The 17,412-nt window shown below is 39.0% G+C and overlaps 2 protein-coding genes across 3 annotated transcripts in view; one reads left to right on the top strand and one right to left on the bottom strand.

Moving 5' to 3' along the window:
- Positions 1-16,612, bottom strand: part of poc1a (POC1 centriolar protein A) — a 30,760-nt gene extending 14,148 nt beyond the window's left edge. Inside the window, exons 1-9 of one of the 2 annotated variants that reach the window (XM_028405998.1) lie at positions 16,437-16,612; positions 13,052-13,136; positions 12,779-12,950; positions 12,416-12,595; positions 12,194-12,301; positions 11,856-11,971; positions 10,042-10,175; positions 6,478-6,546; positions 6,207-6,356 (exon numbers count right to left, since the gene is read on the bottom strand). In XM_028405998.1, coding sequence (XP_028261799.1) covers positions 6,207-6,356; positions 6,478-6,546; positions 10,042-10,175; positions 11,856-11,971; positions 12,194-12,301; positions 12,416-12,595; positions 12,779-12,950; positions 13,052-13,136; positions 16,437-16,451 — 1,029 coding nt within the window. In that variant the 5' untranslated portion in view covers positions 16,452-16,612. Of the gene's footprint in view, positions 1-6,206; positions 6,357-6,477; positions 6,547-10,041; positions 10,176-11,855; positions 11,972-12,193; positions 12,302-12,415; positions 12,596-12,778; positions 12,951-13,051; positions 13,229-16,436 lie in introns of those variants that run through there. The other variant, XM_028405997.1, reaches the window with a different exon arrangement.
- b9d2 (B9 domain containing 2) lies at positions 14,533-15,187 on the top strand. Its single transcript, XM_028405999.1, has one exon. It carries the CDS (start codon positions 14,621-14,623, stop codon positions 15,146-15,148), a length of 528 nt encoding a protein of 175 aa, XP_028261800.1. The 5' UTR covers positions 14,533-14,620; the 3' UTR covers positions 15,149-15,187.
- Positions 16,613-17,412: the final 800 nt, after the last annotated feature.

Genomic DNA, 17,412 nt, shown 5'->3' with positions numbered 1-17,412 from the left:
TAAAATAATGGTGATAAAAGTTCACACGGCTCCTGCAGTCTTAGAACTGCCCCTCCCCTTCCCCTCTCTCTCTTTCTACTCTGCATCCTAAAGCCTAGCAGTGCAGGAGTTTGTGTGTGTGCTGAGCTGTGAAGGAAAGCCTGCTGTGAGTGTGCAGCTCGTCTGTATGCACACGTGAGTGGGAGAAAGACCCAGATGTGAAGCTAGAGAGAGAAAGGAGGGAGGCGGGGGGGGGTGGTGGATGGAAGGATTAGGGTGGATGTGATCAGAGAGAGCTGATCTGCCTGTCAGCAATGGTTGGCACTTGCACACAAACACACGCACGCACACACAAACATCTATGCTCACAAAACAAAACAGAAGCAAATTAAGATTTGCTCAGCTGTGTTGAGCAGAGTAGCATCACACTCCCAGTGTTTAGCTGGGAAGACCTCATTTTAAAACTGGCTGATTAACAAACAAGCCTTCATTGCCCATCATTGGCAAATTATTAAGGAGCTTCCCATTCAAGTACATTAAAGGATAAGCATATCAAATTAGCTGCTTATGAAATCCCTGTGGATTTGATTCAAAGAGGGTAGCGAACATGGATGGCCTTTGCCTCTGTATGAATAGACACAGCATTACTGTCTCATTAGTCAATTTCTTCCTGGTGAAATGAATTATAGCCAAAGGCAGTATTGTGTAATACTGCATGATTAGAAGAACAAGAAGCAATGGTGTTAACACCTACATGACATCGGACAATTTAAAACACCAATCGCAAAGACATAAAGCTGATGCTTTCTGACCATGTACTAAATTAAATGTGCATAAAAATGCAGCACGAGTGCTAGTTAGAGTAACATTAAAGGAACATTGTGTGGGATTTAAGGCAAAAATCACATGTCACACGTGTTATTGTTCTTCATCCACTGTTTTGTGCCATCGTGTTTCAACAGTAAAACCCAAAACAGGTACAAACACTGGGTTAGAACAGAGCTTGTACTGTTTTACACTGAAGTAGTTTACATGCTTAAGAAAGGGAGGGAGAAATTCATTAGGTTGCATTCTAAATCATATGTACTGGTCCTTTAACTGCTGTCAGCTGTGCGATCTAAATCAGAATTTAGTGCAGATATACTGATTTTACATTTGCTGGTACCCCACAGATGTATTTCAGATCCATTTTACTAATACAACTTTCTGATTTGTAATTGCAACACTCCAGTTTTCTAAAATCGAATGCAAATAGGCTGTTAATACATTTATTTATTTATTTAGTCTCTTTAATTAGACTGCAGGCGGGTATTTGGAGGCATGACTGGCAGTATACTATTCCACAACTTCTGTCATGGCTGCCTTCAGCCAAAGAACATCCTGTTTACTATAAACTAGCTCCTCTGAAAAGAAGCCAATTTAAAAAAGCAAAGTAGATGCTCTTTTTATATTAGAGTATACCTCTATCTGTTTCTCTTCTCCCTTTGAATCTGGCTCTCCGAGAGAGAGGCAAATGATCACATTTAGACGAGCAGGTGACACTTTTTTTTTTTCGCTCCTCTCAGGCGACACATGTGAGACTTGCAGCCGTGTATGAGAGATAAAAGGGGTTGTATTAATAATAAATTGTGAATGGATAAATTATACATGAAAAGGAAAATCAAGGAAGCTAGCACTTCCAGGTACACCTCCCAGCATTACTTTGACTATAACAACTGGCAAATGACAATCCATAAATCATGATGAAAGAAATGTCACTGCCAGGAACTAACATGGGAAAATGAGGTGTGTGTGTGTGTGAGAGAGAGAGGCAGAGAGAGGGAGAGAGAGGAAGAGAGAGAGGGTAGAGGAGAACGCTGAAGTAAAAATGTTATTAGAAATCAGCACATTAATGGTGTGTGGAATCAAATAAAATGTGCATTCTAGAAAGAAAAGCAACACCCAGCATACTGTTTTTTAAATGGCTTAATGCTTCATTTAAATATACACTATAAGTCTTTAAGGAACATCAAAAAAAGCTAGAAACCAGATGGTCAACATCAATTTGTGTGCTTCTGGTTGTAGCCAATATAATCATTACAACCTCATCTATTGCAGAAACTGGATGGATATCAACTGGAAAGAGATATTAGACTTTATATTGACTTTTAAATACACACAAGCTTAAAATGATTTTTTTATGAACTTAAGCCATGTATTCACCATCACCACCATCATCATCATCATCATCATCATCACCACGGGTGTTAGCACAAATTTTACCAAGCCATTCTCACCTCATGATTATGTAATAGTAAATTGGAGTTTGCATTCATTGTATATTACCACACAACAAACAGCCAATGTTGCTAGCAAATGACCCATTTCTATCCATAAACTAGGACACATGTACTGAATAAAGCTTTAAAAGGTAGGGTAGGAGATTTCATTCTGATGCACTTTTTGCTAAATTAGTGTAACTTCTCTTTACAATCCGATAGCAACCAATTAGTTCGGCAGTTCTGCTTTAAAACGAAGAATATTAATCATCTGTGGAAGCTATAAAACGCTAAAAACATCAGCCAATCCTCCTCGTGGACCCTGCACGGAGTATTGGCTGGTTGTCACTCTCTTCCTGCTCTGCGTGCACCAGAGAGGTACGTGCATAATGGCCGAAGTCACAGACCGCAGCTCGTCTTCAGGTAATGCGCATCCATGTGATTGGGAGGCGTGGCTTCAGGGTGAGCTCCGAGAGAAAGGGGCGTGTGTTTACTTTCGAAATCTGGCTGACTCATACTGAGTTTTCAAAATCTCCTACCCTACCTTTAAATAATGATTATGCTTGATCATTACATGTAAACTATGTCTACATAAATGCATGATTGATGTTCCATTAATTTGCTGCAGCCTTCTTAACATTAGGTGTTGTCTTGGTTTTCCTTTTTCAGGTATGGTAATGATAATGTACTGTAGTGAGGAGCTGATAAAATAGAAGCCAAAGCTCTCTGGGTGGCTCTAACAATTTTAGATTTAGAATCTGCAGCTGCCAAAACATAGACTGCAACTGTTTGGCTGACTGGCTAAAGAAAAGAAAAAAAGTAAAATACCGTATAAATACATCTACCATCATTTAAACAAGTCTTGTGAATGCAAGTTTCATTAGAAGACTGAGATCCAACACTAACACTAGAGTCTAACTGCAGTTGTTTCCTAATCAAGCTGATGAAGGATTGTTTTTCCATTGGTGCTGAAGCAGACAGCTTTATTTGAAAAGCCATTTTCCCCATCAAAAAAGGGTTCAGTGGGGTTGTACAAGAAGCAGAGTTCTCAGAAGAAGAGAATATGTTTCATACATCACACTAATCATCTCTCTCCATGCGGCCCAGCTGCCCATTTTTAATCACCCTTTCAGGGACATCTGTAATAACGGCTGTCAAGTGAAAGGGCTATTAAAATCCATTTACAATCCTGTTCTCACAGCGCAGAGAGAAACAGACGGAGTCAGCGAGAGAACCAGAAAAAGAGCCCAGAAGGGTCAATGGATGGCATTAAGAAGGCAGGCAGGACATTAAAAGCCAATTTGGGGAAATGTTAGAAATAATCACCTTTACATAGCTGATGCTTAAACACTGCTTTAAAATACTTTTCACCCTAATCGAGCATAAGCTGATTGATGGAACATCTTCGTTTCAAAATCCCCTTCAGCCATGCATGTAGATGTATAAAATACTGATAAGGTTTTCAATAAAGCTCAATTAGCCTGTTAAACATTTTTAAAACAACGTACTTCACAATGCATATTTTTATATAAGGGATATAAAACATCACAGAAATGTTGAACCTCGACTGGCTCTTTATGATGTCGCAAATTCTGCCAGCAAGTTCCCGCCTTAAAGATTCCACTGTCAGCAACCTCACTGTCAAACAAGGGCAAACTCTGATTTGCAATCATTCCTGGTTATGATTGATGATTGATATGATTGATCCTGTCACAACCTGTGCAGCAGTGATGCAGATAGTTTTAAAAGGCCCAAGCCATCATCACCCTGTGACGAACATTAACTACATTATAAAGAAATGCTGAAAGAAAAAAAAACCTATCCAGGGGTATAAAAGGGCATGACTGTGTGCTGATGGAAACTTCCAGCAGATTAATCAATAGGAGAAAGGAGAGACTATGATGTTTGAGTGTGTGAGTGAGGGAGAGAAGACCTTGGCTTTGCCCTTGTTGATGTAAGTAACACTGTAGGAGTCAAAGGGGTTGAAATCTACACTGTTCGCTGGTTAACTCAGCGAATCTGTGACACCCTGTCTCCTCTTTGGGTATGTGTGACACACCAACACCTTTTAATATTTAAACATCACTAATGGCAGCACTACTCTCTCACTCATTTATTTTTTAGTTAAAGTCTTTTTTTATTTAAGTTTTGACTTATTTTGCTCTGAGCTGATCAAGGTGAAATAAATGACTAATTTCTATAGTGTCGTAAGTGACAAAACATGAGTTTAGAGTTTAAATATTAAGCCTTAAACGTGTCTAACCAGTATTATTAATTAAGTATTAAAAGTTTTTATTATTTTCACATTTTTAACATTAGTTGATAATGAAAGTAATCTCAGTATTATTTCTATATTAATCTGTATATACTGTAAAAACACACAATCAATGTACTAATGAGTTACAACAATGACAATCAGTGCTAAGAAAACCCATCTTTTACTATGACCTGTGATCAGATACCGGTTTAATTACTGCCTCAGACATGTGACCTATGCATTTAGTAATTAAAACCTATGACATGCACATTAGTCACTTTCAAAATAAGTAATGGAATCTCTGCCAGCTGTGTGCATGTACTAGTAATGGAAGCTCATGATGAATACACCTTTGTTGCCACCGTTTCCGCATAAGACATCAGCCTGAGCAGCTGGTTTTTTTTTCTTTTTTAATTGCAGCACTGGATGATTACTATGATTACAATATATTGTTTAAGTTTCTTTTAAAGCTGCGCCACAGATTCTGGTTGTGTGTTAACTATAGTTTCTTCTTGAACACACATCTCTCAGACAGGATGTGGTAGAGACAAAAAAGAGGATAATGTTCTATTAAATTACTGTCATGAAACTGGAGAGGATGCTGTGGCAAAATGGAAGGCTTGACTTTCATCTATTTTTTTTAATAATATAACTGGCTTTGACATTGATTGACTCTGAAGATATTGTCCAAAACCTCTTAGTTGTCAAAATAAATGAAATCAGAAGGAACCAGGATACTGGAGCGTCTCATGTACTATAACAACATTACAGATAATAATGTATTATTAAATAACAAATGTCATGAACAAGATGGATAAACAAGAAAAACAATACACATAACTAAAAGCCACTCTTACCATAATAAGCACTTTGACTTCCAGTTAATGTCTTTCCTTTTAGTTAAGAGATTGTCTCATATACTAATTCAAAACAAACACACATCATTACAAAAAAAACCTTATTTGTTTTTTTTGTTCTCTACGTCAAGTATATTTAAAGATGGAGAAAAACACTTCCAATCCATTCCAATCCATCTTTATTTATAGAGCACTTTTAAAAACAACAAGGTCAGCCAAAGTGCTGTACACAGCCTATCAAATGTAGAATAAATTACTAATAAAATAAAATAAAAATAAATATAAATTTGATAAAACACAGGAATATATAACAATACCATAAAAACACCAGTCAGGAGTAAGATCCATCCATATCAGTGTAAATGTGTGAGTGAGCAGGCATTTCTTGCCCTGCCTGTGAGGTCTGAATGTAGCTCTGGGCCACACTGCAGACTTCAAAGGAAAAGATAGGAATGAAGAAAATACGCTGAGGGGCATCAGCACACATGTATACTTCTCCTTGTGTTTATTTTCTAGCCAGTCAGCACACAGGCACGCAATACACTAGTTTTATATAGCACTAATGTCAGCACGTTTGTGCAGCGTGCACACAGCTATAAGATAACCCTTTTATCATGAAAGCTTTGCTTGAGCAGAAGTAGCTAAAAATATCAAAATCACTGTTGTGTTGTACATTAGCTATACTATATCCCACCTGATATTGAGTGAGATGTGAAGTACAGCCTGTGTACAGGTGGGTAGTTTATTATAAGGGAAACAGCCACCTACAACCATTAATCTAACAAGCACCACTGTACTGATGGGATGCGCTTAATTCCAGATTTAAATTGTGTGTCCCTTGTGGTCTGAACTTACCTGGCCGCGGAGCACAGATGGATGTGAGTTAACGGGGAAGTGAGCCATGGAGCTGCCTGGTGGTGCCTGCTGGCTGGACACAGCTTTATGTTGCAGTCTGACATCACTGCTGTATTCAGCACTGTCAAAGTTGGTTTTCCACACCATTACCTGTAGATCAAATGCAAATTGATTTAAAAATAATATACCAAGGTGAAAACAGCACATGATGGACCTTCATCTTACAAGGCCCATCAGCAAAATTATATCTGTTTGAGTGTTAGACAATCACCTGTTCATCAGAGCCTCCAGAGGCAAAGTACTCCCCTGTCTGAGAGAAGGCCACACAGGTGACCGGACCCTGGAAGGAGGGAAAGGGAAAGATGGATGAAAAATTGAGGTAGTAACACCATAAAATCAAATTCCCATTGTTTCTTGATCTTTTTCTTAACAAAAGAGTCATCAAACTGTCGAAACAAAGAAAACAACAAAAAACAAAATCAGACAAACAATTTGTAATCGGCATCGAATTTCAGAATGACATATTTTGACAAGCTAACATTAGCTAGATCATGTTTTTAATTGTGAGCATTTCTTGAGTTTCTGTTTATCCCAGACAATAAAGCTCAGAAAAATACATGCAATTAAAATACATACAAACTGCTAACCGCAACTGATTAAATGATTCATTGAGTTTATTCCTCATCCGCAGTTTAATCAATGGAAAAATGAAGTGTTGCATTCACCCCCATTCATTCACTTCCAAACCTTACACATAGTGCCTTTGAATGATATGAATAATTAAATATTTCTCTCCTGCCAAGAAATGTAGCTGCACTGACAGTGGAGGTGTTAACATAAACATGGGGTGGGAGGAAACACATTTAATTTACCACAATACAGAAAAAAAATAATGAAAATATATCTCACAAACACATTGCTAAAGTTATATATAACATACAAGAACAGATAGACACAGTGAAGTTTTTTTTAATGTGTGTCCAAACATCATTACACGTTTTTAAATGATTCAGGGAAACAGAACCCTCTCTGCTCAGATCAGGAGTGCCTGATTTTGTGTATGTGTGGGTGTGTGTGTGTGGGCGTATGTGGAGGAAGGGGAGTGGGTGTGTGGGGATGCAGCAGAGCAATCGATAACAAAAAAAAAGCAGAGGCTCAAGTGGGGTGAGGTCACACATGGTGGAGCCAAAATGCATCACCTGAGGATGTCAGGACTTTGGCATTCCGTGTCTGTGTTTGTGTGTGTGTGTGTGCCTGCCTGTAGGTGTGAACCGGGATCACACTCTCTTAGTTTATTCTTGTTTCCACCTCACAGTGCGGAATGGTTGATGATTACAACCTAAGCCCTCTGACTGTGTTCAAAGAGAGGACGAGGGAAAGAACAAACAATAGACTGGAAAAGAAACGGACAGGGAGGCTGCTGTGAAGAAAAAAAAAGGGGCTGTGTCCTGTGGCTGGCACCCAGACAGGCTGGTTTGGGTGAGGAATGGTTTCCCAGAAGCACCTGAGAGAAGCAGACAGTGTCACTATGGCAACGCGACGGCCTGACAGACAGCATGTTCTGTCTCTGCTCTGACTAATGCCTGCTGCCAGGCTGGCACTTGCTATGGCCAGACACACACACATGCACACGTCTCATCTGGCAGTGAACCTAACTGACATATTTTAAGTCTTGATAATTGTATGGAAGTCACAGAAAATAGTGCTCTCCGTACAGGTGAAATGATTAATAACATTTAAGGGTTAAGGTTTTGGAACCCTTTTCTAAAATCTCACTGTATGTGTGTATGTTAGCTTTGAACATGTGCAAATTTCTTCAACTGCACTTATAAAGGTTGGAGATACAACTACATTTAAATAAATGACAACAAAAAACCAGCATCAGCCAATGCTCAGTGTTTACATGTCAAATTGTTAAAAACAAACGGGTGATAGCCACACTCTTATGTAATCTGACTATTTTATGAGGTTCTTCATCAAAATGTTTAATTTCTCATCCTGTCAAAACAGTATACTCGTGTAGTGTATCCAGCAGCATGGTAAGATTCCATAGGATGCTTACAAAAATGATGTACCCCACAGGGTTTAACTAGCATTAGCAACAGTGTAGTCAGCTTGCATCAAGGCATCACTAACATTATCTGTACAGTGCTGGCTCTAATACAGAATAATGCCTGACATCTGAAATCATGACTCAGACGTTACCATGTTACCCCCAACCAACTGCTTTTTAGTGGAATAACATAAAATCACAGACACACACATACAACTGATAGACAGTCTGTCATTTAAGTTTGTTTTAGTTTAGTTGTGGAAGAAATGCTTTAATCATAATAATAAGAACTAGTTCTAGGTTCTTCCTTTTTGTCTAATTGCACTAGTTAGTCAAAATATTGACAAACGCACAGCACATGTCAAGATAACTCAACAGTAAAGGAAGTACATGTAGTTTCTCTGAAATTAAAGGTGCAGTTTCCTCTTTTAAAGTGTGGATTTCAAGTTTTCACTTGGAATAAAGATCATTGTTCATTAGTGGCCATTGCTGTTGAACAGACAATTGATTTGTGTTTTCAATGGTCTGATTGGAAATTGGCACAAATTCTATGCATAATATGTAAGCATTTTTATTCCTCTGTTGGTTTTTCACATAATATAGAGCAGAGTTTTAGTTGAAGATTGGCTCTTAAAAAGTTTTGGAGCACTGTAAAAGTCAGTTGTCAGACAGTGGAGACAAATTAACCTAAATTAGCACAATCCAGCCAGATATAAAGTCCTCCTGAGGCTTGGTAAACAACACTTTGTCTGATCCAAAAGCAAAACACTGACATGTTTTTATCTATGCACATGGGTCTGCACATATACACATCACAGCAAATGCAAGCAAACACTTAAACCTGCACACCCACTGAGAACAGATGGGGGTCTCTCCCATCTCTAGCTATGCGACTGAAGAGGCAATTAGCACTCCGAGTGCTCCCAGCACCAACAGATTGGTGGAGTCACCACTAGGCCAAAAAGAACAACAGAAAGTGAGACACAGTATAGAAGATGACAAATTTGGAGGTGAGAGAAGGGAAAAGGGTGTTTTTCTTAATCCTAACAAAGAAAGAGTCTTGGCAAGCAGCTGGAGAGAAACACAGGTGACAGACAAAAGACACAGAATGAGAGACAGGCAACGTGTGCAGGGGGATAGATAAACAGATGGACCACATGTGGTACTGGCAAGCCACCGATTTCCACAACTAGCCAGCAAGCCAGTCCATCAGCTGTTCAAACAAACAGATACAGTCAGTGATCCGTCCAGCCAGCCGGTCTGAGTACATCAGATGTAGGAGGAACTGAGGAAGGAGGAGCCAATACAGGAAGAAAAGGAGAAAAAAATGGGGACGATTATGACGGTGGTAGAGAGAGAGAGAGAGAGAGAGAGAGAGAGGGGTATTCTGAGGTCTCAGAAAAAGAGCAGATTGAAATCTGAGAAGAAAGAAAAGAAGAGTAGGAACGGAGGCAGAGACACAGTTCTGCTTCCTTCCAACAATCCTGGGATGAGTCATCATGAGTGGGCTGCCCGTGCACCAAGCAAGTACTAAAATATACCACATACAAAAAAGGCATCATACACACACACACACTCACACACGCACACACCTCAGAGAATCAAACATGCACAAAGGAGAAGTCAAACACTTTAACACAAACTGTTACTGTCCACACAAAGGTCTCCACACACACAGGAAAGGCAAAGGAAACAACAGAAGGACCCTATGATGATCATCACTGGGTAAGCCGAATAGTTAGGCCTGTAGGGTATCTGAACAGTATTTATGTGTGTGTGTACCTGGTGTCCATGTAGCGTATACAGTAGCTTGCCCTCTACAAGGTCCAGGATTTTCAATGTGGAATCACTGGATGAAGTGATTAGGAAATTACCAGCTGGATGGAAAGACAAACTGTTCACCACACCACTGTGGACTGGAAAACACACAGCACACAAACACAGAGGGTTAAAATTACAAAACAAACATACATTTTGTTTCTTTAATTCAGTAATCCTATCTTGTTATTATTGTGTGGTCCATTGTGGTCCACCATTGTGTAGTACTATAAAAGACCTGAAAACCTTTGAAGAAGGTAATACCTTTAAAAACATTTCTACACATCATTTGACACAGACACATACGCAGACAAAAAAAGAGTTTTGTGCACCCAAACTTCCTGCATATAGACAATGCTAAAGGTGCACCATCATTCCTACTGAAGGCTCTCACTGACAGGATGGTGGTGAGTCAATAGGTGTTCTCAAAATAATAAGCAGTTTTCTTTCAATCAAACACACCATCATCAGTAACAGTAAAGTAAAGTAATATCGTGCATATACCTGCTAACTAGTTTCACACTTCATTGTGGAACTGTTTCTTTACAGGATGTCAAAGGAGCAAGTCAGTTATTTCACAACAACTCAGGAAATGTTTAGAGTTCAGCGTCTTGATCAAAGATGTTTCAGCAGGGCATTATGCTTGCTCAAATACGCAATGCTGCTGAATTTTAATAAGCTGCTGCTACCTTGTAGCGAAAAATACATCATACATAAGATATTTATATTATCTCATCACACACGATTACATCACAGTAGCTACAAATCACAACTTCTCCTCACTAGATTTTTTTTTCCTGAGGTGAGCTCCAGACAAAAGACAGAGGACATTTAACAAGCGATGAGTCCCTCTGCTGGCTTACAGATGCTATGACACCAAGATCTGTTACCACATCTAAATGTAAAAAACTGTAAATAAAAGCTGCAAACAGCACAAGAGAATCTAAAAAACAGGCAGAGATGGCTCCTAACTGCACCACAAAGACATGTTTTCTATTTAGGCAGCCTAAACCATTCTATCATGACCTGTCAGTGAGTGTATATAACAGTCAATACAATCCATATTTTACTGCAATTTTACACTTAGGTCTGGCAAAACTGGTTTAATATCTACACTATGTAGAGTGAAGCAGAGTACAAGAGAAGAGGAGCAAGAAGAGGAGGAGGAGAGGCTTTTATCTTCATGTCCAATCTCTTCAGACAGATCTGATTATCCATTATTAGATCTCACAACTGAAATCCATTTAGGAGGGCTGATTAGAACAATCAGCGTGAGTGGCAGACTGACAAAAAGGCTTCAACATTTGCTTTATTGAATATGCGAGAAATCATTCATTTTCATTACCACTCTAATCATGTGCTTTGATGCTTTATTCTATTTTAGTGTTATTTCTGTTATTTGTCGTAAAGCTCGTCTATATTTAAAGGTGATTTATTTTCAGCTTTTTTCTGAACACATTCTGTGGATGGAAGCCTTATACTGGAATCAGGAAAAGATCACAACTAGCTAGTGTATTTTTAGGTGGTGATTAAGAAAATAATACAAGCTTAAAAGCCTTCCGGTGATGTTTAATAATACATTTCTAAATTTATATAAAAGTAAGGGATTCTCTACCCGCCTCTGTGAATCACAACAAACGATCGTCTGCTTAACTTCACACTTGTGGCTCAGAATTTACACTGTTTGAATGCACATAGGGTTTTTGTTTAGTAACAATAACACATTACTTGTTACTAAAGTACCAGGATTAGGATAAAGGTTTCTAATTTGTGTTTACCTTGGTAGTGCTGTAGCATCTTATGGGATCGGATGTCCCACACCTTAACAGAGTTGTCAGTACTGGCTGCAGCAATACATGTTCCACTGGGATGAAAGTCCACATGGTTTGCATAACTTGGAAAGAAAAATAAACACGAGATGTGATACATAGAAATCTATTTTGACTCTTAAGACTCATACAAGTAATAACTGGGTTGACATGTAAGACATTTTTCTGACGTTAGAAGATTACAAACAGGAAATCTGACAATATAAATGCAGCTTGTCCCTCCCACACTCATCATTTCCTATTTTCCCCATGATTCATCAATCTCTGTCTTCATCCTATGTGCTCACCCTGCATGTTCATAGAAGGAATGAATACACTCTCTGCTGTTCTTGTCCCACAGCTTTATAGTTTTATCATCACTGGAGGACACAATCAAACGATCGTCTGGAGAAAACCTGCAAAAAAAGAAAAAAAAACAGTGGAACTTGTAAATCAGAAATGTTGTAAAAAACAAAAAACAAAACAACAAACAAACACTGTGTAATTAAATTGTACTCTTTGTCTCATACTTGGCACAGCGGACCCAGTTGACGTGCTGGTTGAACGAGAAGAGGAACTTTTGCCTGTGGACAGTCCACAGTTTCATGGACTTGTCGTCAGAGGCTGTGACCAGAGTCTGTCCATCACCAGAAAAGTTAACACTGCGCACGGTGGCAGTGTGAGCTCTGAACACTGTTGACTCAGCCTTCCTGTATACACACACAAGAAAACAGCTCAAAGAAAACAAACAGGCCCAACAGATGCTCAGCAACGTGTGCCCGTAGGAGAAAGAGATAAATATATTCAGTAGACTTTCTTTCGCTGCCTTTTTTTAGTCACTGTGGTGTATTTGAAGTGGAATACGGTTAATAAAGTGTGACTTCAAAACCTACATGCTGGGCACCCACAGACGTACAGTCTTGTCCCTGGATGCTGAGGCGACCAGGTGACCAGAGGGTGAAAACTGAACAGAAAGGACAGCGTCTTTGTGCCCATCAAAACGATATGCTCGCATCTGAGGTTTCATGTTCCAGATCATAACACAGGAGTCCATAGAGCCTGTAGCTGAGAGAGCACGCAGCAGAGAGTGGTAACAATATTGAGTATTTACAAGGATTTAAAAAAAAGGGAGTTGGACAAACACAGAAAAAAGCAAATGCAGTTACCAATCTGTTTCATGTTGCAGCCGAAGTCCACACTTGTTACAGTGTCCCTGTGACCCTTGAAATGTCTCTCTAGCGTTGGATCAGACTGTGGACAGACATGGTATTGAACAATCATTTTCAATCTTGTCTAAGCAACAATCAGAGTTAATATGTGAAAACAAAGCACCCTTTTGTATCATTTATGAAGAGCTTAACACTGAAAATTGCTAATAAGCTTCATCAAAGCTGTGTGGGTGTGTGATATGACTGGCAGCACTCTGACAACATGAGCAAACAAGCCCATAATTATATTATGTTGCTACTGAACAAAAAAAAATGAATTTCTGCAATTTCTGTGAGTGAGGAGTTTTCTGTGAGTGAGGAGTTTTATATCTAACATGTTTCACTCTAATCCATATTGTGCATGAAAAAACTCGTAAAACACACATTTTTTTCTAATAAAATGTTGAAGGATAAACTCTATGACAAATTCTCTGTTGCAGTTTCAGGGTCATTATGATGGCATCCATCCATCATATTATCATGTTACCATAACTGCTTCCACTGTGCTGGAAAAGCTTTCCACAATACACTGAACTAACCAATGGAGAACAACTCCTAGACAGTTGTCACAAACACTATTCTAACGGAAAAGGTAACATTACACCCCGTAATGACATTTGATTATAATCTGTCATATAATAGACAAGAATGAAATCAAGAAGTTTTGAGGCTGAAAAACACTCAGACACTCTGTAGAGGTCTTAATCCATTTTGGCAGGTGGAAAATACAGTGTATGAGGTGTATTGACTCTTTATATGTAGGTTAACATGTACAGGTTGGGTGATAATCTGTTAAATATCACAGGCAAGAATGAAACCTTTATAAGAATGGAGTCCTTTTGAGGCAGGAATTAACCACTGGGCATACTGTGGGGGCCAGAATCACTTTTGGCAGATGTAAAACACCAACTTTTTGAGGTTTATTGGCCTTTTAAATGGGTCTTCATGGGTATAGAGTTGAAAGTTGAATTATAATTTATTATATGTGATAACCAAGATTGAATTCAAGTCATTTAGAGACAGAGCAAACCTCAGGAGCACACTTGGGCAGTAATCTTGGCCCTTTAACGGCATTTCTATTTTTTTAAAGCAGCCTCAGAAATCCTACAAACAAAATCCTACGATCATAACAAACTGTTAAAATCAGTTTTTGGCAGACGATCCCTTTTTGGCACAACACCGGAAAAGGAAATGCGTTTTTGCGCGGAAGTTTTTCCCTGTGCTCGGCCTGTCAGGTGTAAATCCTTAAATATATTTAACGATCTCTTACTTTAAAACTGTCATCCTGGTTTCTGCATAAATTGGACGTTAAGATTAAATTAGTAAAAGTCGTGTCTCTTAATTTAAGCTCAAATGGAGAGCAGAGGAGGAAACCACGTGCTGCCTGCAAGGCCAGACTTAGGGTACCTGAGCCCACTATACAGAGTTACCAAGGAGACGTGGGCTGTGTCGCTAGCTGCCATTAACGGTTAGATTAGCCGAGGACTTTCGGTGCCGCATGTTCTGGTTGAAGAGAATAACTGTATTATGGCGGAGCTTCACCTAATTGGACAGATCGTTGGGGCCAGTGGTTTCCCGGAAAACAGCCTGTTTTGCAAATGGGGGGTTCATACAGGAGGAGCATGGCGTCTTCTGTCCGGGCTCAAGGAGGGACAGACCCAGGTGGATATTCCTCAAACCGGAGACATGGCGTACTGGAGTCACCCGATTGATCTGCACTTCACGACCAAGGGACTCCAAGGTTGGCCGAAACTTCACCTCCAAGTGTGGCATCAGGACTCTTTCGGACGCTGCCAGCTGTATGGATACGGGTACTGCCACGTCCCCTCCAGCCCGGGGCATCACAGGATAAACTGTGTGACATGGAGGCCGCTCGGCTCCTGGCAGGAGAAGCTAGCACAAATGTTTGTCGGCGGAGGTCCCCAGCTCCGTAATCCAGATCTCATATACAGCGGGGCGGACAGATACAGACTGCGTACTGAAGCCATGGGGAGTGTGGAGCTGGAGCTGGGCGTTATTATGAGGCACTTTGACAAATATGGCGTCGACAGCTGAGATAACTTTAGAAAGTTGTAAGGTGGCTGTTTATTTTGCAGACGTCGGCCTTGTGATCACTTGTTTTTAGTAACGCTTTGTATATTGTTTTATACATTTCGTATGTTTTTACACAGAGATAATATCTGTAATGTAAATAAACTATCGTCTTAATGAAGTTGGTTTCTTATTGATGTGTCAGCGAATATACATTCACATTTATTCCTGATTTAATGCAATATTTTCATCACTATAATAATGTTAAGTTATAATTTCTACTTCCCTCTTTTTATTACCTATATTGATTGAGAGTTATACTTAATAAGAGGCACAAAATGAGTTAAAAAAAAACGGTTTGAATTTAGACCCATATACAAATGAATGAGGAGAAACACTGTGCTCCTCTTGTTGTACTTATGCAACCCTTGGTAACTAGTAGTTATGCTACAAAAGATTATTTAAACATGTTTGACTACATTGTTTTAGCACAATTCTCAACAAATGCTAGTTAAAAATAATAATGTAGTGTTAGTTGTTCATTCACACTGGAAGTTAACCTATAGAGCCACCTTGTGTGTATCCAGGATTTGCTTTAAATTTATGAACCTATAAATATATATGTGGCCACAACCCAAGGTTTTTTTCCAGAGCCATTAATGACCCTGAAACATTGGACCCCTTTTTTAAGGTGTTGCAGTAACACCCCTGAAGACCTGCTGTTTTGGAGATGCTCTCTAACTTAGACCTTGTCAAAGGCACTCAGATGCTTGGTCATTTCTTTTAATTTAACACACCAACTATTTGGACTAACTGTTTAATTGCTGATACATCCCACCTCCTAACAACTTAATACTGTAAAAACAGAATGAATATGTTTTTCCCCCTCACCTGTCAGGGGTTTAAATCTTTTGGATGAGCAAGTTTTTGAGCTTAGTTTTGTGTAAAGTTAAAAAAAAGAAGTGCATTTACAGTATCAACCTTTTTCTGAAATACATTTTTTGACATTGTGGCATTTTTCCCAGTAATCCATGGATGGGACATGAGTGACTGATTACTCTCATCACACAGCCTCGAACATCTTTACGTGCATTTCATTGTGGCAGCAGGGTCTATTTAACCATATGACTGAATTAAATGAGGCCAAGGAAAACTTATACACAAGAATAACTTCCTATACATCTAAACCAATCATATACTACTACAAATAAATAGATACATTAACTTTCACTTGAAGCAATGTGACACTACCACTAAGAAACGTACTTCCTCTGAGCGGCTAACGTAACAAGAGAATTGCAGCTAAACTCACCAGTGAAGAAGTCATTTTTCCTGAGCTGAGAGACAAACGCCCGGCAGGAACGACTTGCTGCTGTTGTAACCGTTACAGTAATAATTTAACCGCACTCTGTACTATTGTAAAAGACGAGTGAGATACGTGAGATGGTCCTGTTAGCTCACAGGTAGGCTAACGCTAGCTAGCTGGTAGTTGCTGACAACAACAAAGTTCAGTTTACGCGCCGCGATTGGGCGCTGAGCGTCTGCTCAGAGCTCTTAAAGGGGAAGTAGCACTGTTACGGACGTTTCTGTCGGCATAACGCATCCAAAAAAGGCAAAGAAAGGCAACGTTTAGTTATACAGCACCATACATACACAGGGCAATTCGGAGTGCTTTATATCATATACAAAAATCACAGAATAAAAACAACATTTTTAAACATTAACTTAGGAAGAAAATTAAAATAATAAAAAGATAATTAATTTTGTGTATAATTAAATACACAGAATTAAATCAAACAATGACAGCCATATATTGTAAATGTAATTAAACCGATACAATGTTATAGATTTGACAGGAGTCAATTATTCATATTGATAATAATGAACGTAAAAAGCTTTTAGGGCACACTATGTAGTGATCTACTGTTGCCACTAGGTGTCAGTAAGGATGCACCAAAGCTTTACTAAATTTCAGCAACAAGTCCTTAAAGCCTTTTGCTGTAGCCTGTATCTTTACACACAACTGGTAAACATTTATGAAATATATCTTGTATAACACGGTAAAGATTAAAGCAGTTAAAAAAATCTGACCCAGCTATGTTCCCTCTTGGACAAAAGCTTACGTTCATAAAGTGTGGTATTGAGTAAGTGATATGAATACTTTGTATTGTAACACATACAGTGCTATGAATTATATTCTGACACGATTTTCTACCTACAAAAGGGCAACATAAGTCCAGCAGAAATAAGCCACAGAAACGAGCCCTCACATGCATTTCTGTCCTTTT

This window comes from Parambassis ranga, chromosome 5, assembly GCF_900634625.1.
Source record: "Parambassis ranga chromosome 5, fParRan2.1, whole genome shotgun sequence".
NCBI lineage: Eukaryota > Metazoa > Chordata > Actinopteri > Ambassidae > Parambassis > Parambassis ranga.
Note: the sequence above shows the minus strand (reverse complement) of the source record. Positions and strands in the feature narration are given on the sequence as shown.